This window comes from Odontesthes bonariensis, chromosome 11 (assembly GCF_027942865.1).
Source record: "Odontesthes bonariensis isolate fOdoBon6 chromosome 11, fOdoBon6.hap1, whole genome shotgun sequence".
Lineage (NCBI taxonomy): Eukaryota > Metazoa > Chordata > Actinopteri > Atheriniformes > Atherinopsidae > Odontesthes > Odontesthes bonariensis.
This window is the reverse complement of record NC_134516.1, coordinates 11,393,863-11,417,260: the sequence shown is the minus strand read 5'-3', so window position 1 is coordinate 11,417,260 and position 23,398 is coordinate 11,393,863. Positions and strand designations below refer to the sequence as shown.

Below are 23,398 nucleotides of genomic sequence, written 5' to 3'. Positions count from 1 at the left end.
TCCACCTCGTAAGGCTCATTCCATCTAAGCCAGCTGAGTCCCCCCTGAGTGTCCTCTTCTCCGCTGTTATTTACGAGCTCGCAAATTGTTTAGGGCCATGAGAGCAGATGGTAATTAAAAATGCAAGTCCTCAAAAAATCCCCCTGAATCTCCGAGAACATGTTTACTTTGACACTTTCATATTGGCGATGTGATCCACTAAAACTGACTGCGCAGACAAATTCCTCTTTCATACCAAACAGAGCCTTTATTTCATGTTGATGCTGTGACAGTCTAAAAACATTTTCGTAGTACGCAGATGTTTCGCTGCACCATCCAAGCTTCACAAGCCAAACAAAATCCTTTTTCTTTTTTGGCATGTTCTCTGGCTCTCCTCGCTCGAGTCCCGACGCCACGTGCGGCGCCCTGGCTTTCCCTAAAGCACGCCCTCTGTGCGTTTACTCCTCCATACCACCACGGCGGTCATGAGCAGCGTGACCAGTATTGGCACTGCGATAAACGGCGCCAGGATGCCGATCGGCGGGTCGTGGAGGAGCCGGCCAGTCAGAGCGCAGTCGTGGAAGTAGATCCGGTGAACTTGCATGAAGAAGCTGTCGACTATCCGATTGGGCCAGAAGCACTCCATCCTCAAAGCCACCTGGTAGGTGCAGTTTGTCAGCCCCTCGTAGATCCTGCAGAGGCGGAAGACACGCAGGCAAATGTACATTTGTTGGGAAAATCTTGAGCATTAAAGGTCAAAGGAGGAGAACAAGTTACTCTAATATATTCACTTTTATAATGTTAGAAGAAACACTTAATGCAACTAAGCTGAAAGCTCATCTATTTCCTTTTTCATCAATACGATTCTTTATTGCAGGTACGCATTAAATTTCCTCTCATGTTGTCTTTGAAATGTCCTCTCAGAGTGGAACCATAGTAGGGGATTCCTGTTGGTCGGAAAAAAAGGCAATGGGGTTTCTAGAATTACCAGTGGGCTTTACACGGCTAAATATAACTGCTAGGTGGAAGAGGGCATGAGAAATGGAGATGCATACCGATAGAGTGGCACGCTCAGTGAAGCATTGCACCATACCAGGGAGAGATTCTGTCCCGTATGGCGCTTGACTGCATCGCTGGACGACAAGTAAGCGAGCGATCAGAAACACTCAGGGGCCCTGAAAGCATGTCTCCACTTTCCCGTGCCTGTTTTTCCTGTCTCTTTTGAGTTAAATCAAACAACAGGAGCTACCTTTGAAAAAGTTCCACCTTCGTGTGGCTCTAACTATAGCTACATCGGTCATCCTAAACGCAGTGCTGCAGGACACAATTCAGCATTCCCACGCCCTAGTTGAGTAGTAATCAGCAACCATGCCGAGGTAAGACACTCAGCTCAGATAACGGTGTCTTATAACTCAAGTGTTGATTCGAGTTAAACACATGCGGGGCAAACAAATCAAAGCAAAAATCAAGAGGAGAAACGCAACAAGTGCAGAACACATATGAAGGATTTTGCAACCAATTATTGTGTGGCGTGCAAAAGGTGGGTGAATAAGCACAAATGTGATGACGGGGCTGCTTGTGGGTTGAAGATTTGAGAGTTCAGTGATGCAAAAAAACAACAGGCACTGGTCGACAGAGAAAGATGCAAAAACAGGGGATTTAGGCCCATTCCCAGTTCCCCTCGCTTGGCCCGACCCCTCCATTTTGCAAAGGTTACGTGTCTATTCTTTGAAAAGAATCTAGTCATGATGGTCATCTGGCCATTTTCCTGGTGTGTTGAGGACCATCTCCTCCAAAATGGAGAAACAAGGGGAGGAATTGGACGAGCCCTAGTCCAGGAACATACTTGCTTTCAACTATGGACACACGTCTATCGCAGCTGCCTCATGTATCCTGTGTATGTTTGGAGCATTGTTTGTGCAAAAATAGTACTTTAATGTCACTTAAATATCACTTAAATAACCTTAGGTAAATGTAGAATTTTGGTTTTTACTTTTTCGACTGCAAACATCTAATGATGATGGGTCCTGATGGGAGAGTGCCTTCATTCACAGGGTGGGGATTTCACCGGATGAAGACTGAAATAATGTAGACACATAGATTTCCATCCAAGGTCGCAAACCAAGTGAAGCTTGCAAGAACATCTTTTGGATGAAGCGTTCATCCCTCCTGTGGGAACACCGATGCCGCTCTGGCAGCACGCAGTGGCCCGACACCACAGGTTTTCCCTTAATTTATCACCTCTATTTTTTTATTTTTTTGGACTAAACAACTTTTAAGTGGGATAACAACTGCGCTATCATAGCAACTAAAAATAGGCTTTGGCACAAATGAACGAGGCAGCAGTGTAGATAAATCAGTGTTGGGGCTCTGAGGAACAACTGTCCCATGGCATATGTTCACTGTACCCGGTTGGTAAGCCACCAGAGAACATAACAAATGTCTAAAATACCTTGAATTATAATATAACCCCAAATTGTGCAAACAACTGCTTTTAATTCAACTCGCAAGCATTTCTATTATAAGTATCTTGGGTATTTGTCGCTTTAATTGAGAGCATGAAATACAGGTTTGGTATGGAGTGGTGTAAAGTGTCTGTGTTTGTGTATAAATATATGTGTGTGTGTGTCTGTGTATATACATATATACCAGAGACTCTTCCAGCTGATTAAGTTATGAGTAATGTGTTGAAATCATGCTTCATTCTTTTTTTTAGGACCAAAACTCACTTTGGACAAGGGTTTTAGGTTGTGAACTAGGGGGTTCTCACAAGCATTGGTCCCTAGAACATGATGAAACAGTTTTTTCTACTGTTGCTTTGAGCGCTTGTTATTTTTTTTTTCAAACATAGTTTGAAATTCAATAATCCCCACCCGAAAACTGGGGAGTGAAGCTGCAAACTCTTACTTTCACCAACACCAAGTGACTCATTTTTTTTTAGGACTAATTGGATCTCCGATGTAAGAGTTTAATAATCTGATTTTGGCAATAAATCTGAAGTGCTAATGGGACAACTCCTTGCATAGCATTAATTTACCTTAATCTAGAGACATGAAATCACAAGACATGGAAACTGACAAGTCTCAGGTCACTGGACTTTCAAAAATGGTCTGACCTTTAAAGATCTCCATATTGAACAAAAGCAATATAAAAGGTTTTTCGTGTCCAGCTTCCTTTTTTTTTTCCTTTACAGGAAACACCTGTTAACAGTTGTCCCGTTCCTCACGAAGGTGACCCCGGAACAACAGGCAGACTAAAGGTGGTTACGGACAAACTAACTGAGAAGAAGTTTGCATTCATATGTGAGCATACTTTGACTTAAAAGCTGTGTGGTTTCTAATTTCAAAAAGTCTATCTTGCTATCTTGTTAAAAAGAATTGCAACATGAGCGAAAACGTGCTCCAGTAATCCGTATTCCGAGGATTCACTCGCACTTTTACGTCAATGTAACGAATAAAACAGGTACATTTGCTTTCAAATTTATAACCAATTGTCTTGTCTTCTAAGAGACACACAATGAGGTGAGTTAGATAGTGTTTGGAAACACATTTGTGGTGCTGGATGTCCCGCAGTAATTGGCCTTTCTAAATTTATCCCAATGTTATGTTTGGATCTCATCTGAGGGACGACTCGGCTGTCACTACATTCTGTACGCTGACAAGTGGAAAAAAACAAAGCACGCATGAGAGAGTTTCGGCTTTCAAGATCTTGTTCAGTGGTGATACTTTGTCACAATCCCAGTTCCTCCCCTCTGCTCTATCAATCCGTTTTACAGAGGAAAGGTGCCCCTTAACTTTTTAGGAATCGGGAGAGAAGTGGACACCTAGCCCTTCAACCAGGGCTTCGGGGGTCATTTGAATGGCCAAAGTAACTCTACTCCTTGATCCCTAAAAAAGGGGCCCCCATACTCCTTAAAAAGGAGGTTGGAGTATATAATTATGGCATGAAAAGAATTGGATAAAAATGTATTAAAAGTTTCATGATGGTGGGTTTCTGTTCTGGTCCTGTTTGAGCTCTCATGTCATGTGCATTGTTTTAACCTCCACCAATTCCTGTTTGACCACCATTTTTCAATTGTTTCATTCCCTTCACCCGCATCTGTTTTACCAGCTCCAAAAAGGCTGGTAAACTTACCAAACTTTTTGCTTACATTTGATCCTTGATGTGTCCCTTGCTTTTTGTTCCCCGGTTTTCCTCCATTTCCTATCCCTTGTAGGTTTACTTTTCGCCTCTGTACTTTCCACTTGTCCTCGTCCACTACAAACCTCCCACAGCCTGCTTACTAAATCTGGAGCGAAACTATTTCCATGACATTTCAAGCAAACTGTTCCATAAAAGTGATGGGGCTTAAATCTAAAAAAAAGTCATATATTAAGACTAGGGATGGGAATTGGTAAGATTTTTACGATTCCAATTCCATTTTCGATTCTGCTTAACGATTCGGTTAATTATCGATTCCTTTATCGATTCTCATTTGGGAAGAAAGGACAACAAACAGGTCGATTAGCATCAACTTTGTTTAGTTTTGAAGTAACATGAGTTATGTTAGTGAAACCGTCTCTGTTTGGGGCTTTGTACTTAGGGTTGAGAATCTTTGTCATCTCCCTAGAAAATATATAATGGGAATGAATGACTGAGTGAAACATCTGGTTAACATACAACTTTGACATTCTCTGACTTAGCATACAATTGAACATTGAACACATTCACCTACCGAAATTCAGAGGCATCTACTGTGGCAAATTGGTGCAAGCCTTTTACCACAAACTTAGTCACTGCTCTGTGACATTCGGCCAGGGTGTCCACATCCGGTCCTCGAGGGCCGCTGTACTGCAGGTTTTAGGTGTTTCCTCTGCTTCAGCACACCTGATTCAGATCAATGCATCATTATCAGACTTGTGCAGAACTTAACAATCTTTTGAAGAGATCCATTTCATATGAATCAGGTGTCTTGAAGCAGAGAAACATCTAAAACCTGCAGGACAGCGGCCCTGGAGGACCGACTTTGGACATCCCTGAATTAAACAGTCGTGAATAAACTATTAACTCAGCTTTATTGATATGGTATGTTAAAAAATTTGCATGATATTTAGTTTTAAGGGGCGACACTGCAAATGTACAGGGTGTAGACTTTTATTTTCAGTGTCATTAAATTGGCCTGCTTCCTCAGGCAAGCCACTTTTCTTTATGTCTAATTGTCAGTTTTTCAGCTCTCCAATGAACCAAAGGCTGGTATCATGTATTGTTGCTCAGCGTTTCAAGAAGCAGATGCAAACCATCGATGCTCTTTTTTTTTTTTTTTTAACAGCACATGTATACACACACACACACACACACACACACACAAAGACAACCATCACCAATTATTTTGAGCTGGACCATGAGAGGACAGTGAGCCAGGAGGGAAATCACACAGTTCTGACAGTAGCTTCTCCCATGGGCTCCTTTCATCGTACTCTCTGACTCATCCTCTTGACTGCTGGTGTTTCGAAAGAAGAAGCCACCGAGCACTGAGGCGCTGTCTCACGCACAAACATGCCCAATCGGCTCAGCAAAACAGTCATGACTAAGATATGTGATAAGTAACAGCAGAAACAGCCGGAGATCGCCCAGAAGAGAACAAACCAAAGTCGGGGCACCGTACTAACAAACAACATAACCACAGGTCCAATATGGAGAATAGGGGCGATGCATTTTTTTTAAAAGCTGATATATTAGGAAACAAAATCACTTATTTTTATATTTATATTAGGGTGTCACTAGCAAGTGAATAACTCCCTAGAAACTGAAGTCTGGCGTTTTTTTCAGCACCCTTTTGTTTGAAAGGTCCTCATTTAACAAGCTGTGCTGACTTTCATTTCAAAATGACGTCACTCTTCAAGTTCATTCCACCTCTAAGCCTTGACCCTCTGAGGCCCACCTGCTCACATTCACCCTGCTTTGCGTGAAAGTGTTCTGTTTTCAGCTGTACCTGAGGAGCATGCATCTTTTTTCCCCCCTTGTCCTGTCCAGTATTATGGCAGCAGAATTGTAATCTGAATACCGTTTATGCCAAACACATTTGCTTTGCCAAGGGATGCTTAAGCCTGAGCTTGAGGATCTTGAGAAATCTGCCCAAGCAGGTCACTGACACTGAGTGTAAGTATGTGTGTGACTTAAGCCTCAACACAGCAAAATCTCGAAATGCTCTCTTACTGGATTGGCAGTCATCCAAAGGTATTTTGCACCCCTCTAGTAGTGAAAAAAACTCTTTTTTTAAAACGTTTTTTTTACGTTTTACCAAGCTAGAGAAGCTATTGTTTTGTTCTGGACCAGCTGCCTGGTCCAGTGGTGTGGTCACAACAATCTTTCTCTGAATGTGGAAAAAACAAAGGAGATAGTTGTGGACTTCCACAAGCTGCCCTCCCAGCATGCTCCTCTAACCATCAATGGTACTACTGTGAAGAAAGTGAGTAGCACCAGGTTCCTGGGTGTAGAGATCTCAGAGGACCTGTCCTGGAGTATGAACACTGCATCGATGGCCAAGAAGGCCCACCAGCGCCTATACTTTCTCCGCAAGCTGAAAAGAGCCAGAGCTTCAACCCCCATCATGTGCACCTTTTACAAAGGTGCCATCGAGAGCATCATGACCAGCTGCATCACAGTGTGGTACGGCAACTGCACAGCATCCTGTCGCAAGTCCCTCCAGCGCATTGTGAGAGCAGCTGAGAAGATTGTCGGCACCTCATTCCCTTCTCTTCAGGACCTACATAACACCCGCCTCGCTCGAAAAGCCCTCAGCATAGCGGGCGATCTTACACACCCTCTGTACGGCTTCTTCAGCCTGCTGCCATCAGGGAGGAGACTGCGGAGCCTCCGAGCCAGAACCAGTAGACTGAGGGACAGCTTCGTTCACCAAGCAGTCAGGAGGATCAACTCTCTCCCTGCTTTGCCTTTCTATCCTCATCTTGAAACACACATCTGAATCAATGACTCTACATAACTCACAAATTCAACACTGAACTCATTAAGAACTGTTTTTTGCACACATCTCTGTACAAATCTGAACATTCAATTGGCACTACTGTTTATATTTGCACTACTCCAAATCCACTGCATACCATCATTTTAATCGTAAGAATACATCAAGGGCCTTTACATTTACTTTGCACATATATATTTGCACATAAATATATTTATTTCACTTACTTCTGCATACTGCCACTTTACTCTGATGTCAATGTCAGAGACTTTGTATATATATATCCACATTGTGCTGTCCCTCTGTTTACCGGTTACTATAGTTTATTATTAAAGTGTTAAGTTAAATGTTGCTGCTGCACTACTGAGTCTGAGAGAAACGTAATTTCAATCCTGTGTATGTCCTGTACGTATACAGATTTGACGATAAAGTTGACTTTGACTTTGACTTGACTTTGTTCAAATGCGTTTGTAATGGATGTTTAAATCCCACTAAACTATATAAAGAGCTGATTGTTATTTATTTTGAAACCAACCAAGCTCATGAAGCTATTGTTTTTTTTTTCAATTTCAGCTCCTTTATTATTTCATATTTATTTTGTTTTACATTGGATTTTGAATCCCCAATTGCACTGACTGAACCAGTTACACTTGTTATATTTTTATAGTTAAGATTGTTTTACTGTTGCACAATTATTGAATAAATAAGTAATTCAGTACATTTATATCTGTTTATTTGTTTTTAAAAAAAAATAGGAAAATACGAAAAAATCAAGTCAAGTCTGATGTTGCCTTTCACAAAATAATGATCCCAGTCTTTTCCACACAATTAAACTTAGCGTTTGTTACCATAATTCCGCGGTGTTTTTCTGTATCGGTATCGGCCGATACTAAACCTCAGATATCGTTATCGGAGGTGAAAAAAGCGGATCGGTGCATCCCTAATATTTGAGGGTAATGTTCCAGCAAGAGATGGCTAAAGACTGTGTACGTGCAGCGACCACTTTCCATTCGACTCTTTTCACGACCCCGTCCAGTTCAGTGTTGGACTCAAGAAACTGAGCCACGAAGAGGGATTTATTTCAAATTTCAACTTCAGTAAGTATCTGAGAAATAATAATTTATTTATTTATTCATAGTTTTGTTTAGTAGTTACTAAAGCTAACGGCTTCGATAATTGAGATAACGTACACCAATGAGTTATTGCCATTACTTTTTTAAAGTTTAACAGTATTCCGCAGCTGTGTGAATAAGGTGTGTTTTCGACACAGCACTGGTCTTCTCTTTGCTCTTTTTGCGCCGCCGTGTACCGCTTTTGGTGGGTCAAAAGCAGGTTAGATGTTTCCCTGCTTCAGCACACCTGATTCAGATCAATGCATCATCAGCAGGCTTGTGAAGAACTTAGCATCCATACTTAAAAAACCTACTCTTGATTCAGAAGTGTTGGTTAATTATCCACCTATATCCAATCTCCCTTTTTTTGTCTAAAGTTCTTGAAAAAAATAGTTATTATGTTACCAAATGAAGGACCTAGGGACTGAGTTAACCCTTGAATGTTTATCCTTTGTATAAATCTCTGTCTTTATTAATGTTATTGTTCAAAAAGGCGACTGTGTTGTGCAAAATGGGGGTCTGAGCTGTGTGACACTGTATCAGGTAGTCAGATATCATGTACTTTCCCTTGGTGTTGGTGGACTATTGCGTATGTAGGTATGTAATTGAATAAATAAACAATTTTAATTTGGAATTTTAAATAAAGCATTGGCAAAAAATAGCATTTGGCCCGTGAGTGCGCCTCCAAAGGCATCAATTTTCCAGAAGTGGCAACTTTACCCCTGATTTTTGATTGCATGACTCTAGTTTCTTCAAAGGTTTCAGTTGACATGTTAAAGTCTTCCAAAGAACTCTCAGGGTTTTGTTCAACAAAGCTGCATGTTTCAAGGGGTTAAAAGAAAGAAAATACATAAAAGGAATTCTGCCACATCTTTGGGCCTGTGCTCTTAAGTGAAGCACCAAACTGTCCTATAATCTGGTTAATCAAAAGCTGGAATTACTTTTGGAAATCATGGACACTGTGTTAGCCAGCATCCAATATGTATGTGAATACGGGTAGCTTGCACATCCATAAAGGCACCATTAAAGCTGATCGTTATACACACTGATTTTGGAGCAACATAAGCTGCTATCCAGGCGACGTAGGCCTATTTCAGGCAAGAACTTGCTCATTTCAGCAAGACAAACCCCATTCTGCCCGTATTAGAAAAAGCTTGGCTCTGTACTAAAAGAGTGGATGCTGAACCGGTCTGCTTCAGTCCAGACCTGCAACCCATAGAAAACATTTTGTGTATAATGAGGTGAAGAGATAGCAGCAGTTGTTCTTCGCAGTTCCAGAACACAGATTATAGTTAAATGAGAGCAGAAACAACATATCTTTTAACATGGCCCGTATTCCAGCATCTTTAAAGGTGGCGGGTTTTTTTCCACAAACTGACTCAATTTAACGCAGTCCCAATGAAAAGTCTGTGACACGCTTTTGTCGTAGCGCAGCGGCTCATTTTTCATCCATTAGTTTACACCTCAATTGCCAACAATGGTGGTACAGAGAATGTGGCTTCATCTTAAATTGAAATTAGTTGGAGATACAAAGGAAGGAAGCGAGATAATTTTGTATCATCTTACCAGCAAATCTGAGCTGTTCACTGAATGTCACCTTGCCTTGCCAGGGTGGGAGTTCTTCTAGGTATTTGAGCTCATGGTAACTTCACACACACGTAAATGTTGACCAACACAGAAAAATAAATGTTTTCCTTAATATGATCACCTTTTAATGCTTTTTGGGCAGCAAGCAAAATTTTGCAAAAAAAAAAATAAAGGGGGAAAGATCTCAATTATTTTTATAAGAATGAATTGGAGGTGAACTCACTGCATCGTGTCTGGCCAGCTGCACCACAAGCCTCGGTCCAGTCCTTCCATATCGAGCTCGAACTTAGCTAGGCACAACTCACTGATCGTCATTTCGTAGAAACGTCTGTTGCAGGCAGACGCCGATGGGAGGGCCTGAGCTACGAGCAAAAACAAAAGAGAGACAGAAACACTTGCAACGCGGGATGATTTTTAAAAAAAAAATGAAAAAAAGAAATAAAACGATCTCATTGTTGATGGACAACAAAGATTTTCCATAGCACCCAAGTGGTTACTCGCTCCATTGAATTGTTCCAGAATTAGGAATACATTGCAATAAACAAGGTCGTGTCTGGGCTACAGTTACTCCGACGGGGACATTTCTTCCCTGTAGGGCTGTTGGTTTCACAAATAAAAGATTTTAATTTGCAGTCGCAGTCCCAATCCCATTTGTTTACTTCAGAGATGCGTGTAAACGGTGTCTTAATGTGGAGGCAGACCACAGCTGTCCCACTGGACTTCAACTGAATGCAACATTGTGCAGCGGGAGAAGGAGGCCAACAAAGGCCCAAGTGGAAAAGAAGCAGGTTGTCGTTGCGATCGGAGAAACATGGCGGACCTCAGTCTGCACTGGTCTGATAAGGGCCAACTGTGTGCCCATTATGTTTACTCTGACTCGGCTGGTGCTCCCAGGGCTCCCAAAACACTCAAAGGGAGACTGAATGTGTTGACACTGGGGTTTGAAAGCGATGGTAGAAGAAAGCGAAAAGCAATTGAGACCCCGTTGAGATGGTGCAGTAAAAACTAAACATATTTATGCAAATTTTGCACATATTAAGCCTCCACGAGCTTGTATATCACCCACTGAGTTGGAGGTAGCTGTAGCCCATGTTTTGCTTGACCTCTGTAGGAAAATCTGACATTCACAGTTGATGTCATCGCGACATTCCACTTTCCAGGCAAACCAAAGCAGATGCCGCAAACACACTTGGCATGATTACAGTCCACAAGTGTGTTGTCACAATTTAATGTCCTGTGCTAACAGCAATGTTAACTCTGCTTGTTACAAGCTCATTTCGGTCACTTCACAGCGCAACAAGCTGCAAAAGTCTGCTCACATTTCACACAGAAAAACTCAAGATTCCTTAAATATTTATTATGTTCTCGCTGTTTCTTTTTCCTTAATGAAAATAAATTAGGGATGCTGCACAGGCCAAAACCTCTAGTTACGCAAATTTCGAATTATTCATCTCATAAAATGCAACTGTAAACAGTCTTTTTCAAACATGTCGGCCATGTTTACAACACACTCTCATTTGGTGATTTTGGTCACGTTTGAGCCCAATTTGAAACGACAGTTAAGTTGAGACCGTTTTTTTTTTGTACATAAAGAGATATTGTAGGAGTGCCACAGCAAATAATTAAGAATGAAATTAAGTAAGGAAATAAGAACATGAGGAAGTCTTAAAGTTGAAAAGGAAGAAATAAGGTAATAAGGAAGCTACAAAGGGAGGTAAGGAAGTAAGGAAGTTAAGAAAAGGCTAAGGGTGTGAGGAAGTGAGAGGAGGGAAGGAAATGAAGAGTTGGGCTGAAGCAAACGAAAAATATATATGAAACAAAAGACATGAAACAAAGAGAAGAACAAATATAGAAAAAAATCCAGAAAAGAAAGAAAAGGGAAAAAATGATACATTTAATTTAAGAAATAAATAAACGTTTAAATAAGTATGTAAATATGGAGAAAATAAATCAGAAAGAAGAGTATTTAAGATTTCGATGTCACTTTTTGTACATTTAAACTGATTCTTTTATACTTTAAGAAAAAAAGAAACATTAAATCTACTTTCTATCCATTTGTTATGCATTTGTACAACACTTTTTTTCCTTCTCTGTCCCATCACTTTCCCCACTGTAAAGGCCAACCAGGAGAGGTGATACGTGAACAAACAGTAGGAACTCTACACCTGTTTCCTTTTCATGAATGGACCCACTGACTAAACATGAAACACAAGAAAAGTTATCATCAGTGCATCCCCTTACTTTATTTCATCATTTCTACGAGCATTCTGGATACAGGGAAACTATCCAAACAATCTAAGACAATCTTACAGGCTCACTAATGCGCACTCACCTGCGAGCAACAACACGAGCCCTGCTCTCAGGACCAAGGCGCTCTCCGGAGCCATGCTGAACACAAACTCCAAGACCGCGTTTTGAGTCTCCCCTACTCCCTGGAGATCGGCAGCATGCGACTCATGTTCAGTTCCGTATTCAAACCGAAGCCTCTGATACAGAGCCGGCGGGACGACGTGAGGAGCAAATTAAAGCGCAGTTGCCAACTGATTGCGCGTAAAGAACCTCCGCAGCGGGCAGCAGCCTTCCGCTCTCCTTTGCCCCAATCGTAGCGTGTCATCTGAGCCCCTTCTTCGGGACGCTGCTTTCAGTTTGCAGCCTCTCACTGGGGACAAAACAAAGTCAGGCTCCAGAATTAGCGCCAGTTTTTAGGAAGCCTATGAATGCCATACAACGAGGCTCTAAATTCATATTAGAATCAATAAATCCAAAAACCTATTTTGTTTACGTTACATTTTGCACAGAACAGGCCTTTAAATACACAGGTACAGGACAGTCTTCTCATCTGTAATTTGAATGCTCATCTGTCTCTGCGCCATTATCACTACAGAGGCCTACTGTAAGATAACATGTCATTAGTCTCATTGTGAGTTTTTAATTAAATGCCCGTGAGTCCCTTTCCCCCAATATTACTTATTTATTATTACTTGTAATGGATTACTCCTCGCTGCCAGCCATTGTTCCGCAACCCTCCGGCGGACACATCCCACAGCACAAAAGACATAAATTTGCATTTTCATGTCGGCCTTGTATCAGTGCAGATCTCACGCAGCTCAGTTATGTCTATAATTGAATGTTTTATCTGCGGCCTTTTGTTACAGGCGCAGCATTCATTAGTATTCTGGGTGCTGCTCTGCACTGTGCTGCCACCCAGCGTGGCTGCCCGCGCGGCTGTGGAAGAGAAGGGATCCCAGGGCTCAAATAAGTGGGGGTTTTTTTTCATGTGACGGTGAGTGAGCTCCAACTCCTGTAAGTGCTCGGTCGTTTTCTGGATCTCGGTGGGGGGTTGCAAAACAGAGCAAAAACAAGTGGAGTATGAGCGTGCTTTGTTTAAGCTTGCAACGACACGCATGGGTTTTTACATGTTTGCAAGAAAAACGACTGAAACTGAGTAATAAAGTCCTCTAGAGGGCAGCAAAGGACACCGAATAACCCTCCCTCGGCTTGTCACTTTGAAGCAATATGAAGTTGAATTTCAGGCCAGTCTTGATGCTCAGGCTATGGTGCCATTCGGTGATAGAGCCAGTTATGTCCGAGCCTTCACCTTACACGGATCACAAATCAATATGTTTTCATACACTTTTTGTTATTTTTTTTTTTTACATCGGCCCGCAAATGAAGCCGGGGAGCAGGATAGGCTTGTTAAATGGGCGGCCATGCTGCCGGAGCCGTCACTGCAGCTCCTTTTTAGACCCATCAAAGTTTATAAGCCTGGGAGCGTTTGGAGATGTGGAGAGGCTGTGTTACACCGACTGTAGCTTAAAGCTCACATTAAAGAGGGCGTGCAAACGCACTCAAAAGTAACCCATTTTGCCATTTAATTAGTGTGATTAATGTCCTGTATTTCTCTCTAAAAAAAGACGAGATGTTTGTCATGTTCCTCACATACATCTAATCCGTCTAAAAAAAATGTATGTCTGTCACTGTAGTGTTAACAAGAAGGCTTAATAACAACTAATAAAATGGGGGGGGGGGGAAGAGATACCCACGCGGGGATAAACAGGACTACACGCCACCCAGCGGAAAACCAAATTAAAATCCGCTCTGACAGGTGTATTGACAGCGGTGATGAAGCCTATTAACGAGTCAGGAGCGCTGATAAATGAAGAGAGCGGGTTTCCATAAAAGAGAAAGAGAGAAAAAAAAACGCTTCAGCTTCTTTTGTAGGTTTTAATAGGCTGGCAGAGGTGTCGGTCACATACAGGAGGCGTGTTCAGACCCCCCCCCCCCCACCCACCCACCATCACCACAAACAATTTTCCTCCTTCCGAACACGCGCGCGTTCCATCCCCCCTCCTCCCCCCGCTGTCCAGCCACCGGCGCAATGGCAGTGTGAGGAGTAAATGGGCTCAGAGTGTCCGCGGTGGGAACCGACCTAAACACTGGACCGGGAGCCGATAAACAAACACAAACAAGCAGCGGTGCGTAAAAGCTCTCCAACGGCGCTCCTTCTGCGTGCGCACGGAGCCTGTGCCAGAGTCCGAGAGACCAAGAAGACTCCCGAGCGTTTTTTTTCCCCTGACTTTTTTCCCTTTAAAAAAAAAAGAAAGAAAAATCTTCCTTTGGCCGCCTGTTCTTCTGTGTGAGCGCGCGCGAACAACGGGGATATCTTAATTGGACATGTGAGTTACGGGAGTTTAACAACACAAGCAGGCTTTCTCCAAGATGAAGTTCCCGGCTTGCTTCCTCGTCACTTTGCTGGTGATCCGTTCGAGTGCAGCGCAGTCAGGTGAGTGCTTTGGGATGTGAGCGTCGCTGCGCCTGGTTCCTCCGCCAGCTCTTGACTCCGCGAGCGACGGACCAGACGCCCACGGAACAGCTTTCCTTTCGTCCACATTTAGGGAGATTCTGACGATAAATTCAGTGCACTTGTCCTTTGATGGGCGAAGCGGAGCACCTCTGTTGTCGCTCTGCATCACTGGTACAAACTTAACACAAGTTCACACGCAGCCATGGTGATGCTGATTTGGAATCAACTCACACCTGCAGCAGGCTGTGATACAGCAGCCTCCTAGTCGGGCTCTGCGTTAAAAATAAAAAAACAACCCAAAAAACCTCCACAAACTAGATGCTTTTTACGTCTTCGGAGGCAGAGAAGGGACACTTTTAAGATGTGGTAAATCTCCACAGCAAAAAATAAAACCACCAAACGCGTTTCGGGATTCAATGAAAGTCAGCCAATCTTTGGCTTTGAGGTAGAGCAAATGCCCTGTTCCCAGCTCTTTTATTTTACACACTAAATATGAATGAATATGAATATGAACGTTTCAATTTTACTCCCTTAAGCAGACACTGATCGACCGAGCACCGTGGCTATTTGCGTGAATTTATATGAATTGAGCTCCAGCGGAACAGGTTTTATTCCTCCCTGTCTTAATAATTTAGATGCAGCAGATAGACTCAGGGCTACACAGGCGCTAAGAAGTCATCCTTTGGTTCTTGTTTTTTTTTTTTTATTATCCGGACCCCTGTGGTGTCGGTCCCTTGATGAAATTGACTTTTATGTTCTTGCAATGGCGCCCAGTCATCGATTAATGGAGAAGTTAACGGTGTTTATCCCTGTGTTCCAGCTGCTTTTCCTTTGGTACCCTTGTGGTTTATTTGCTGGTAATTTTGCTGAGATTTTTTTCCCTTAATCTTTTAAACATGTAACATTTGAGGTTGTTTATGATGCTTTGATTACTTAAATAAAAAAAAAAGGGGGGAAAAAAGACTCTTTGAAGCAGAAGAAAGGAGTTTTGGTTCAGCTTTTGGTTCACACATTTAAGTTCGGGACTTTAATGTATTCTGTTTGGGTTGACATAACAGCTTCTACAGTTATCAGCACTTCTAGTTTCCTTGTCTCATTTTGGGCCGATAATTGGCCTTTGATGCCAGCTTCTAGCTTCAAAAGTGACATAATCACGCCTTGGCACTGCCTGCTGAACTGGAGGAAAAGCAAGCAGGAATGCTCACAAACGATTGGAGATTCACAGGTGAATTTTGGCCATTCCACAGATTCCAGGATGCCTCTCTTCCTGCCTCCAAGGACAGGTCGAGTTTTGGCTCAGGCTCTTGTAGCAGTCACACACACACACACATCAACACTCTCTCTTGCTGGCTCTGGTGTGAATCTTGTATGGAAGGCGCTGAATGCTGCCTATTAAACAAGAATGGATGGATGCACGGATGGACGGGTGCACGGCGGGATGAATGGGGGGAGAAGAGTGGCGCCCTCGCTGCTTTATTTATTCTCCGCGCACACACTCCCATCCAAGATATTTGTGATGCAAATTCTGCACAAGAATCTGAGCTATGCCTCTTGGGAAGTTCATTGTGTGTGGGTGTTTGTGGGTGTATGCTGAGTAGATATTTGTTTCTCTCCTTTCTTCTCATCTCCTTTTCATTATTTCACTTTTTTAAAAATCCTACCCGGGCATCATATGAATCCCGCTTTGCCACGTGAGGTTGAAGAAGACCAAGGTTAGAGATGTCCACTTGTAAGATGGTGATTGAAGCTGTCAGGACGCTGTTGCTGCGAGACAAATGTCTGAAGCCTTCCTGCCAGTCAGCTTCACCTCGCTGCATATGGACTTGAGTGTGTGTGTGTGCGTGATGTGCTGTTTGAGCACACATGTACCACGCACGGAGGTTCACGCAGCAAGCAGCTTGATTAATATTTATCCACATATTGAGCGGCTGTTAGCAGAGCCACACACTTGTTTGAACTCCTATTAATTTCATACAAATGTCAGATTCAGAGCTCAGGAATGACTTTTATCAATGTTTGCATATACAAACTTAGATCACGAGGAGGTTCATCAACTTTATCGTCTTTTTTGGGCGGGAACTTTGCTCTTTGGACTCCGTGAGCGCAGAAAACGGCACAAAACATCCCCATGATTAAGCCATTGCTGACTTTTCTAGAGCAGAGGTCTTCAAAGCATGAGGCCGGGCCTCCACGGGGGGCTCCAAACACTTTCAGAGGAGGCTCAGTAAACAGGGGTGATTTAATATGTTTCATTAGTTGTCATTAGTACTCGATTAAGCAATTTCTGGAGAAACAGCGATGGGACTGTCAAAACTGCGTGCCCCTTACCTCTTGCTAACTGCTCAAGAAATGTTGAGTGGAATGTATCAAAGCGTCTGCAAATAGAACAGAGATGAGAAAAGCAAGTGTACATCAGCTGTGAGTTCTCAGTGACAGTTTGGGTTGCCATGATGAGGTTAAGTGCTGCAATTATAATTGACATCAGCTAAAAAAATTCACAGAAACTTGGTCTCGAAAACCTGCTATAGAGGAAGAAAGTGTAACTCCCGATGACACCAATTTAACACTGCTGGCACAGCAAAGCTTCCCCACACACGAAATCTAACTTTTTTTTTTTTCGGTGTAAAACAGTCATTATAGAGGTGATTTAAAAAAAAAAAATTAAGTAACTTGGTTTGTCTCTGGATTTTTATATTTGAGTCAATGGGGAAGTTTGCCTTTCAGTTGGAGGCTTGGGCAAAAAGCCTGAGCCTGTTGGTTTAGAGCGTTACATTGTAGCATGCCTGTAGAGTGAAAGCTATGGATGCTGTAGGAGGTTCCTTAGCATTTTAATGATAACAATAAGAAGAAAGTTTTTAATTCTTAGAACAACATATCAAGACCAAGGAGATGATGGTGGACTTCAGGATGAAGAGACCCCATCTCCAGCCCATTTCCATCGAGGGCTCTGACGTAGAGGCGGTCAGGACCTATAAGAACCTGTGACTGCAGCTGGACACAGACAGCATCCGCCGTAAAAGGACAGAGTCGTCTTTACTTCCCTGAGAAGACTGGGGTCTGGGGACAGTATTAAAAGGAGGGATGCTGGGATGCTGGACGTTTGGACAGACTGGTGAGGAGGGGGCTGGATCTGTGGTGGGCACAGAGCTGGACTCTCTGGTGTCAGCGGCATAGAGACGGACCCTGGAGAAGAATCCATCCATCCTGGACACCACACGACACCTCACTACACCAAACTCTGAGGAGACAGAGGAGCATGTTCAGCAGCAGGCTGCTGTCCCTGAGCTGCTCCACAAACAGACTCAGTATAACTCTTCACCGGGTGGCCAGGGAGGATCATGATTAAACCCATATTCAAATGCATGGCAGAACTGTTTGCACATGAGCACATTTTCGATGTAGCTACTGAATACTTTGAATTTCCCTGGGGATTAATAAATTATCTATCTATCTATCTATCTATCTATCTATCTATCTATCTATCTATCTATCTATCTATCTATCTATCTATCTATCTATCTATCTATCTATCTATCTATCTATCTATCATGGAATAGTGCTTGCGCAGCTATCTCACCAATAACTGAAACGTTTGAGATGTGATTGAGGAGTTCAGACAGGTGCCTTCTGGTTGAAATCGAAACTATAAGAGATACCTCCGTCCAGGCAATTTACATATATATTTCTAGTCTGGATCAGGCAAAAAAGAAACAATATGTGGTTATCTTGGCTTCCTTGCCAAGTGTGTATGGGAAATAAACAGCATAAATCGTGATCCCATAGGCAGTAATTGAGCAACACTAGGAGAACCTTCCATCTGAGTAGAGACCTGATGTTTCAGACTTCGAAAAAAACCTGGTCTAGAGGAAGTAAACTGACATAGATAACACATCGGGTACAGTATTCAAGTGGCAGCCACGATAAGAGCTTGTCAAATTCTCACAAATACTAAGAACGGGAGATTCCTTGGTTTCTTTCATTATCTACTTTGGCATAGAAAGAACACTGGACCATCCTGTATGAAAAAGAAAGTGATAAATCCGTCCCACAATTCGTTGCGGCAATTCCCAAAGTGAAGCTTGATTATTTTCATCCAGTCATACTAACTGTGATCCGTGAAAACAGATTTGAGAAGATAGGACGAGAGTGAGCAGCCTGCGACTGCATTCCCTGTCACTTTTAATGAATTACCAACGTGGTCGATGACGTGATATTCTATACCTTTAAACTGCTATCTTTTGCACCAGATGCTTCATTTCCGAACCAGAGGGACTTTTAATGTTTTTCCCCGCTGAAAGTTTTGAGGTGTCCCCGCTCACAATGCACCTTTGCAGACAGACTGTGAGCGTGTGGAGAGAGGGAAAATCGAGAAGGTTGTTGGGAAGAAAATTGTAGCATTTTTGTGTGTTCGTGTTACTTTTGAAAAGCTGCTAAAAGGTTCCAGTGCGAGAAGGCTGGCATAATTTGTTGCTTTTTTTTCTTTTCTGTGTAAGGATGCTGCCAGTTTCTAAGTTTCTAAATCTGGCAACGTTATTTTTTTCTTTTGGTTGGGACCAGTAGTGAGACGGCAGAGGGCTATCTTACAGCCAGAGTTGATGCGCTACTGTAACTTGTCTCAAACTGCTGAAGTTACAGATGGTTTTGAAATGTCCTCACTTCTATCTGTAGCCACTTAATAATGTATGTTTGAAAGCTCTGTGCAAACTCTCAAGTCAATGAGTGAGCGTTAAGTTTTTAAGGCAAGGCAATTTCATTTGTAGAGCACAATTCGTACACAAGGCAATTCAAAGTGCTTCACAGCTACATAAAATCATAAGAAGGCAATAAAATCATTCCAAAAAAACATAAAAAATAATCATTTATTAATTAATTTAAAAGTGAAGAGTGCAGATAAAATACTTCCAGGTGTCATATGCACAGCTAAATAGAACTGTTTTCAGCCTGGATTTAAACATTGTCAGAGTCTCACATCTTCTGGAAGACTGTTCCAGATGTTAACTGAAACGCAGCCTCACCTTGTTTAGTCCTGACTCTGGGCACCAGCAGGAGACCCCTCCCTGAGGTTCTCTGAGCCCGAGTTGGTTCATATGGCTCTAACATGTCAGAGATGTACTTTGGCGCTTGACCATGAAGAGACTTGTACACAAGCAGAGCTGTTTTAAAGTCTATTCTCTGAGCGACAGGAAGCCAGTGGATTATGCATTTAACTAGTTTGGGATTTGGGGGGGTTTAGGGTTCCTTGTTTTGTGTCTTGAGATGTTCTGCGCCAAAGATTTAACGTCAAAGATGATGCTACTCTCTGGTCAGAATTTTCTCTTTTTTTTTTTCAGGCTTCCTGTTTTCTGTGTCCCAATCTTGCTGTGTGTCTGCTCCCTGAAACAACTGGATCCAACATTTTAATCACCCCCAGCTCTCGAGTGTGTACGACAAATGCTACATTCACACGTGTGTGTGTGTTTGTGTGTTGCGATGACCTTTAAAGACGTGCTTTCCTGTGGAATGGCCGGGGGAGAAATGGGGCGGCCGAGAAGGGAACCCTCCGGATGCCAGCATCAAATTACTGGGCGTTCGTCAGCTGGCGCGCACAGAGCCACTGAGCTGGCCGAGGCTTTGTAGAAGGAAATGAGAATTTATTACAAGCTAATTAAGCTCCCTTTTTTTTTTTTTTTTTGATCAGTTTAGACCGTGGGGTCTTTATTTGACAGCATGAGAGATGAGAAGGGGGTGAGGGAATTCAATCCTGTTCTAAATTAGTCAACATTGCTTTTCATAACTTGATATCTGCCAGACATGACTTGTGCCAGGCTTTGGCTGCGGCCGTTCTCGATCAGCTGATGGAGATTTGTTTGAGTTCTGTGGATTTGTCAGCGTCCTATAGTGAACACGGCCAAGAAAGCCAGAGAGAGCTTGGAATGAAATATGGCAGTTTGCACAAAATAATAATAATGGCAGTTCAGTGAGGGTGACATTGAGGTGTGGGCTGCTATTTGCTTCGTCTGTCAGAGCTGGACAGTCTCAGGGAAGCCTTACAAATGACTGATGTGTGGGGGGCTGTGATGGAATGCTTCTCCAAGGCCTGAGACCGCAGCACACTACTTCTCGTGGTAGCCACCGTCTGAATCGGCCCTCAGATTATTATTTGGAAGGCCCAAACAAAGATTGCACTGTTCTCCGTCTCAAAAAAAAAAGAAAAAAATCATGTCTTTTCGCCTCCTATTTTTCTTCCCATGCATTCTAAAGCAATCTGGCGACGTCACAAGCTCGTTTGCTTGACATTTTTGTTTGTTCTGTACAGAGGGGCTTCTGTTCTTTGAGTTTGCATGCCACCCTAATATTTACATGTGCAATCACAACTGCACAGCATGGGAAGGAAAACACACAAGACTCGGGTGCAAAATAGTGGCTTTATTGATCTCTGTCGTCACCCCTCAGTCTTCTTAGTGCCTCGCCGGCTCTGGCGCTGAGCTTTGGTGTTTGGCAGGAAAGACTTTTGAACCCCCCTGTGCCTTTGCTTCCTAATGATGAGCAGGATTGGCTTTGGTTGGGCCGAGGCGTCCGGTGCCAACTCTTAGTGGGAGTTAGATTGGCCAGTGGAAGACTGGAAGCCTGGCACAGATGTCCCCCTTTCATTAGGACTGAGATCTCACTCGCACACAGAATACAGTGCACCCATCCCTCAGGAGATTTGCTGTAAACCTCCTTGAGCCATGTATGTTGATGATTGGTGCAAGGGCAGCTTATTTCAGTCGTTTTTTTTTTTTTTTAAAGTAGGCTATCTTATGTTTCTTTATTGTTTGCCCAAAGTACGACACTTGAATAGAATTTTTCAGTTTGGGTTATTCTGAACTATTCTTATGTGGATGTTGTAATGTCTTTCATTCATCAGGTGTGGCCTAACCCTGACATTTTCTAAGGCCACGCTTAACCCTATTGACACCCTTAAGCTGAATGACTAGATGCACCCGAAGTTTGTGGTTTAGTTGCTTAAATAGGCAATTGGGTCAGGGTTGTAATAACTCAACACGAACAGGGCCATTGGCCATTTTTTCCCTCCCATCAATCACATGAGGACATGCTGCATGCTGTCAATAAGATGAATTAAATAAAGAATTCTACAGATGTCTGTAGTGTACCAATAAGGTTGACAAGCAGCCCTCTAGACACCTGTCCATCCATCAGTGGAGGGGCTACTGCTTGATTTACTGCTGTTTGTGCTTTATGGCGCAAGCCAGGCACATAAGGCTGAATAAAGTGCTGTTATGATGGCACACTATAGCTGGGCTCTTTATTATATGCTTGAGTATGTTATTTTTTTTCTGATAAGCATCACCCTAGCAATTGTCATTGCTCTGCCAGGCTCTGACTCTGCAGGGAGAGGACACTTCTTTCCGTGGTTTTTCTGTCCTGTTTCTCTAATCTATACACTCTGATGACAATGTCCTGTTTCCCCGTATGTTACCCGACTTAGCGGATCGCTTGAACAAAGTGAGCGTGGCTGCCAAAACATTACAATTTGAGTTTCTTGGGAAGCTTCTCGGTGCCATGTTGTCATCGTGTGCATTTTCAATGCCAATGCATGCGACAAATCCGTAGCATCACACTGTGACGTTTTGTGATGAATGCATGTACCTTTACATCCTTATTAAGCCGTTTCCATAAATGATGTCCTGCCTCATTACGTTGGCCCAGACACGATTGTACTCTCCCGATCCGGTTCCAAAGAAGTAAGAAAAACCAGTTAATGGACACTGAGGCACAACCAAGGCATGTCCCAGGAAAGGAAATAATCTCTTTTCTTTCTTCTCCGTCTATTACGAAGTACTTGAAGGTTTGTTTGGCCCGCCACTTGTAATTCCACTCAGAGACAAACGTCTCCATCTCGGTCTTAGGGGGCTTCCTACACACTAAACGCATATACACTCAGCGGAGGGCTTTGCAAACACACACAGATCCCGCTCAGCCGTACAGGTTAGTTTGCGCCACTTCAGGGTTTCCCCTCTAATTTACAAATCCTTCTTCACTTTGTCTACTCTTTTATCTACTTTCCTCCACTTTCCGTCTCACACTTGTCTTCTCGTTTACTTTTCTATTCCCTTATCTCTCCATCTCTCGCCCTCACACACACACCTCATCGCCGTCCTGTCCTTATCCAATAACATCCCTCATTGTATTTATCTTTTATTTTCCAGATTTTTCATTCGTCTTACACTGCTTTGCTTCCCTCTTTTTCATAGCTTTTTACCCCCCCCCCCCCTTTAATTATGACACTACGATTAACTAACTATGATTTTAATGAAAAGGAGCAATCTCCAGGAGCATTGCACTTGCTTTTACTGGGTCTTGTGCTGGCGCAAGCATAAGGTTTAAGTTTGGGCAAAGTCTAAGGCTTATAGAGCATCAGTGGATGATCCAAACAAATGCAACATGTGCATATGCATCAGTTTGTGTATTTGTGCTTGTGTGTACAAGAGCTGGCTTTGAATTTTATATTTGCAGCGCTGTGCTCAGGCACCAGGCCAACACAGGAAGTGGAGCAACCGTTCAACTGCCTTTGATTGGCAGCACTTCTTTGACGAAGCAGGATCAAGTGCCATCGACTTCGTCTTTCAACACAAGTCTGGGCTTTGTCTTTTAGTTCCTGTGCCCTCTTTCACTCGCTTCCCTTCGCTGTCTGTTCTGGCTCTCGGTGCTGCACAAAAGAGAATCACAATAGTAACTCTTTTCTTCCTGTAACCTTGGCAAAGGGCTTCTGTTTTTTAACGAAAGCATCTGACGAGAGATGGATCGGCGGTCTCATCTAATACCTCATCTGGGCATGTTTCAGTCTGACAAAATCATCAAACCTGCAGCTGTTTGTCTTTACTTTCACACTCCAACTTCAGCGAGATGCTGCTCACCAAGTTGCTTGTTACACTGGTTAAAGAGTTTTTTTCCTTCACGAATCACTAGTTGACT

General features: G+C 42.8%; 2 protein-coding genes across 4 annotated transcripts in view; one reads left to right on the top strand and one right to left on the bottom strand.

Moving 5' to 3' along the window:
• Positions 1 to 225: 225 nt before the first annotated feature.
• On the bottom strand, positions 226 to 12,390 carry LOC142391341 (receptor activity-modifying protein 1-like). Its single transcript, XM_075477104.1, has 3 exons — positions 11,972 to 12,390; positions 9,863 to 10,001; positions 226 to 671 (listed from the first exon to the last, which is right to left on the bottom strand). Exons 1-3 carry the CDS (start codon positions 12,024 to 12,026, stop codon positions 416 to 418), a joined length of 450 nt encoding a protein of 149 aa, XP_075333219.1. The 5' UTR covers positions 12,027 to 12,390; the 3' UTR covers positions 226 to 415.
• Positions 12,391 to 13,987: 1,597 nt separating this feature from the next.
• LOC142391622 (receptor tyrosine-protein kinase erbB-4-like) overlaps positions 13,988 to 23,398 on the top strand; it is a 319,136-nt gene continuing 309,725 nt past the window's right edge. For all 3 annotated transcript variants that reach the window (XM_075477530.1, XM_075477531.1, XM_075477529.1), the window contains exon 1: positions 13,988 to 14,422. In XM_075477530.1, the coding sequence (XP_075333645.1) occupies positions 14,359 to 14,422 (64 nt within the window). In that variant the 5' untranslated portion in view covers positions 13,988 to 14,358. The remainder of the gene's footprint in view (positions 14,423 to 23,398) is intronic.

Coding starts and splice junctions, on each gene's coding strand:
- LOC142391341 (XM_075477104.1), bottom strand. CDS start 12,026: ATGGCTCCGGAGAGCGCCTTGGTCCTGAGAGCAGGGCTCGTGTTGTTG. Junction 10,002..11,971: donor GCTCGTGTTGTTGCTCGCAG/GTGAGTGCGCAT, acceptor TTTTGCTCGTAG/CTCAGGCCCTCCCATCGGCG. Junction 672..9,862: donor AGCTGGCCAGACACGATGCA/GTGAGTTCACCT, acceptor CCGCCTCTGCAG/GATCTACGAGGGGCTGACAA.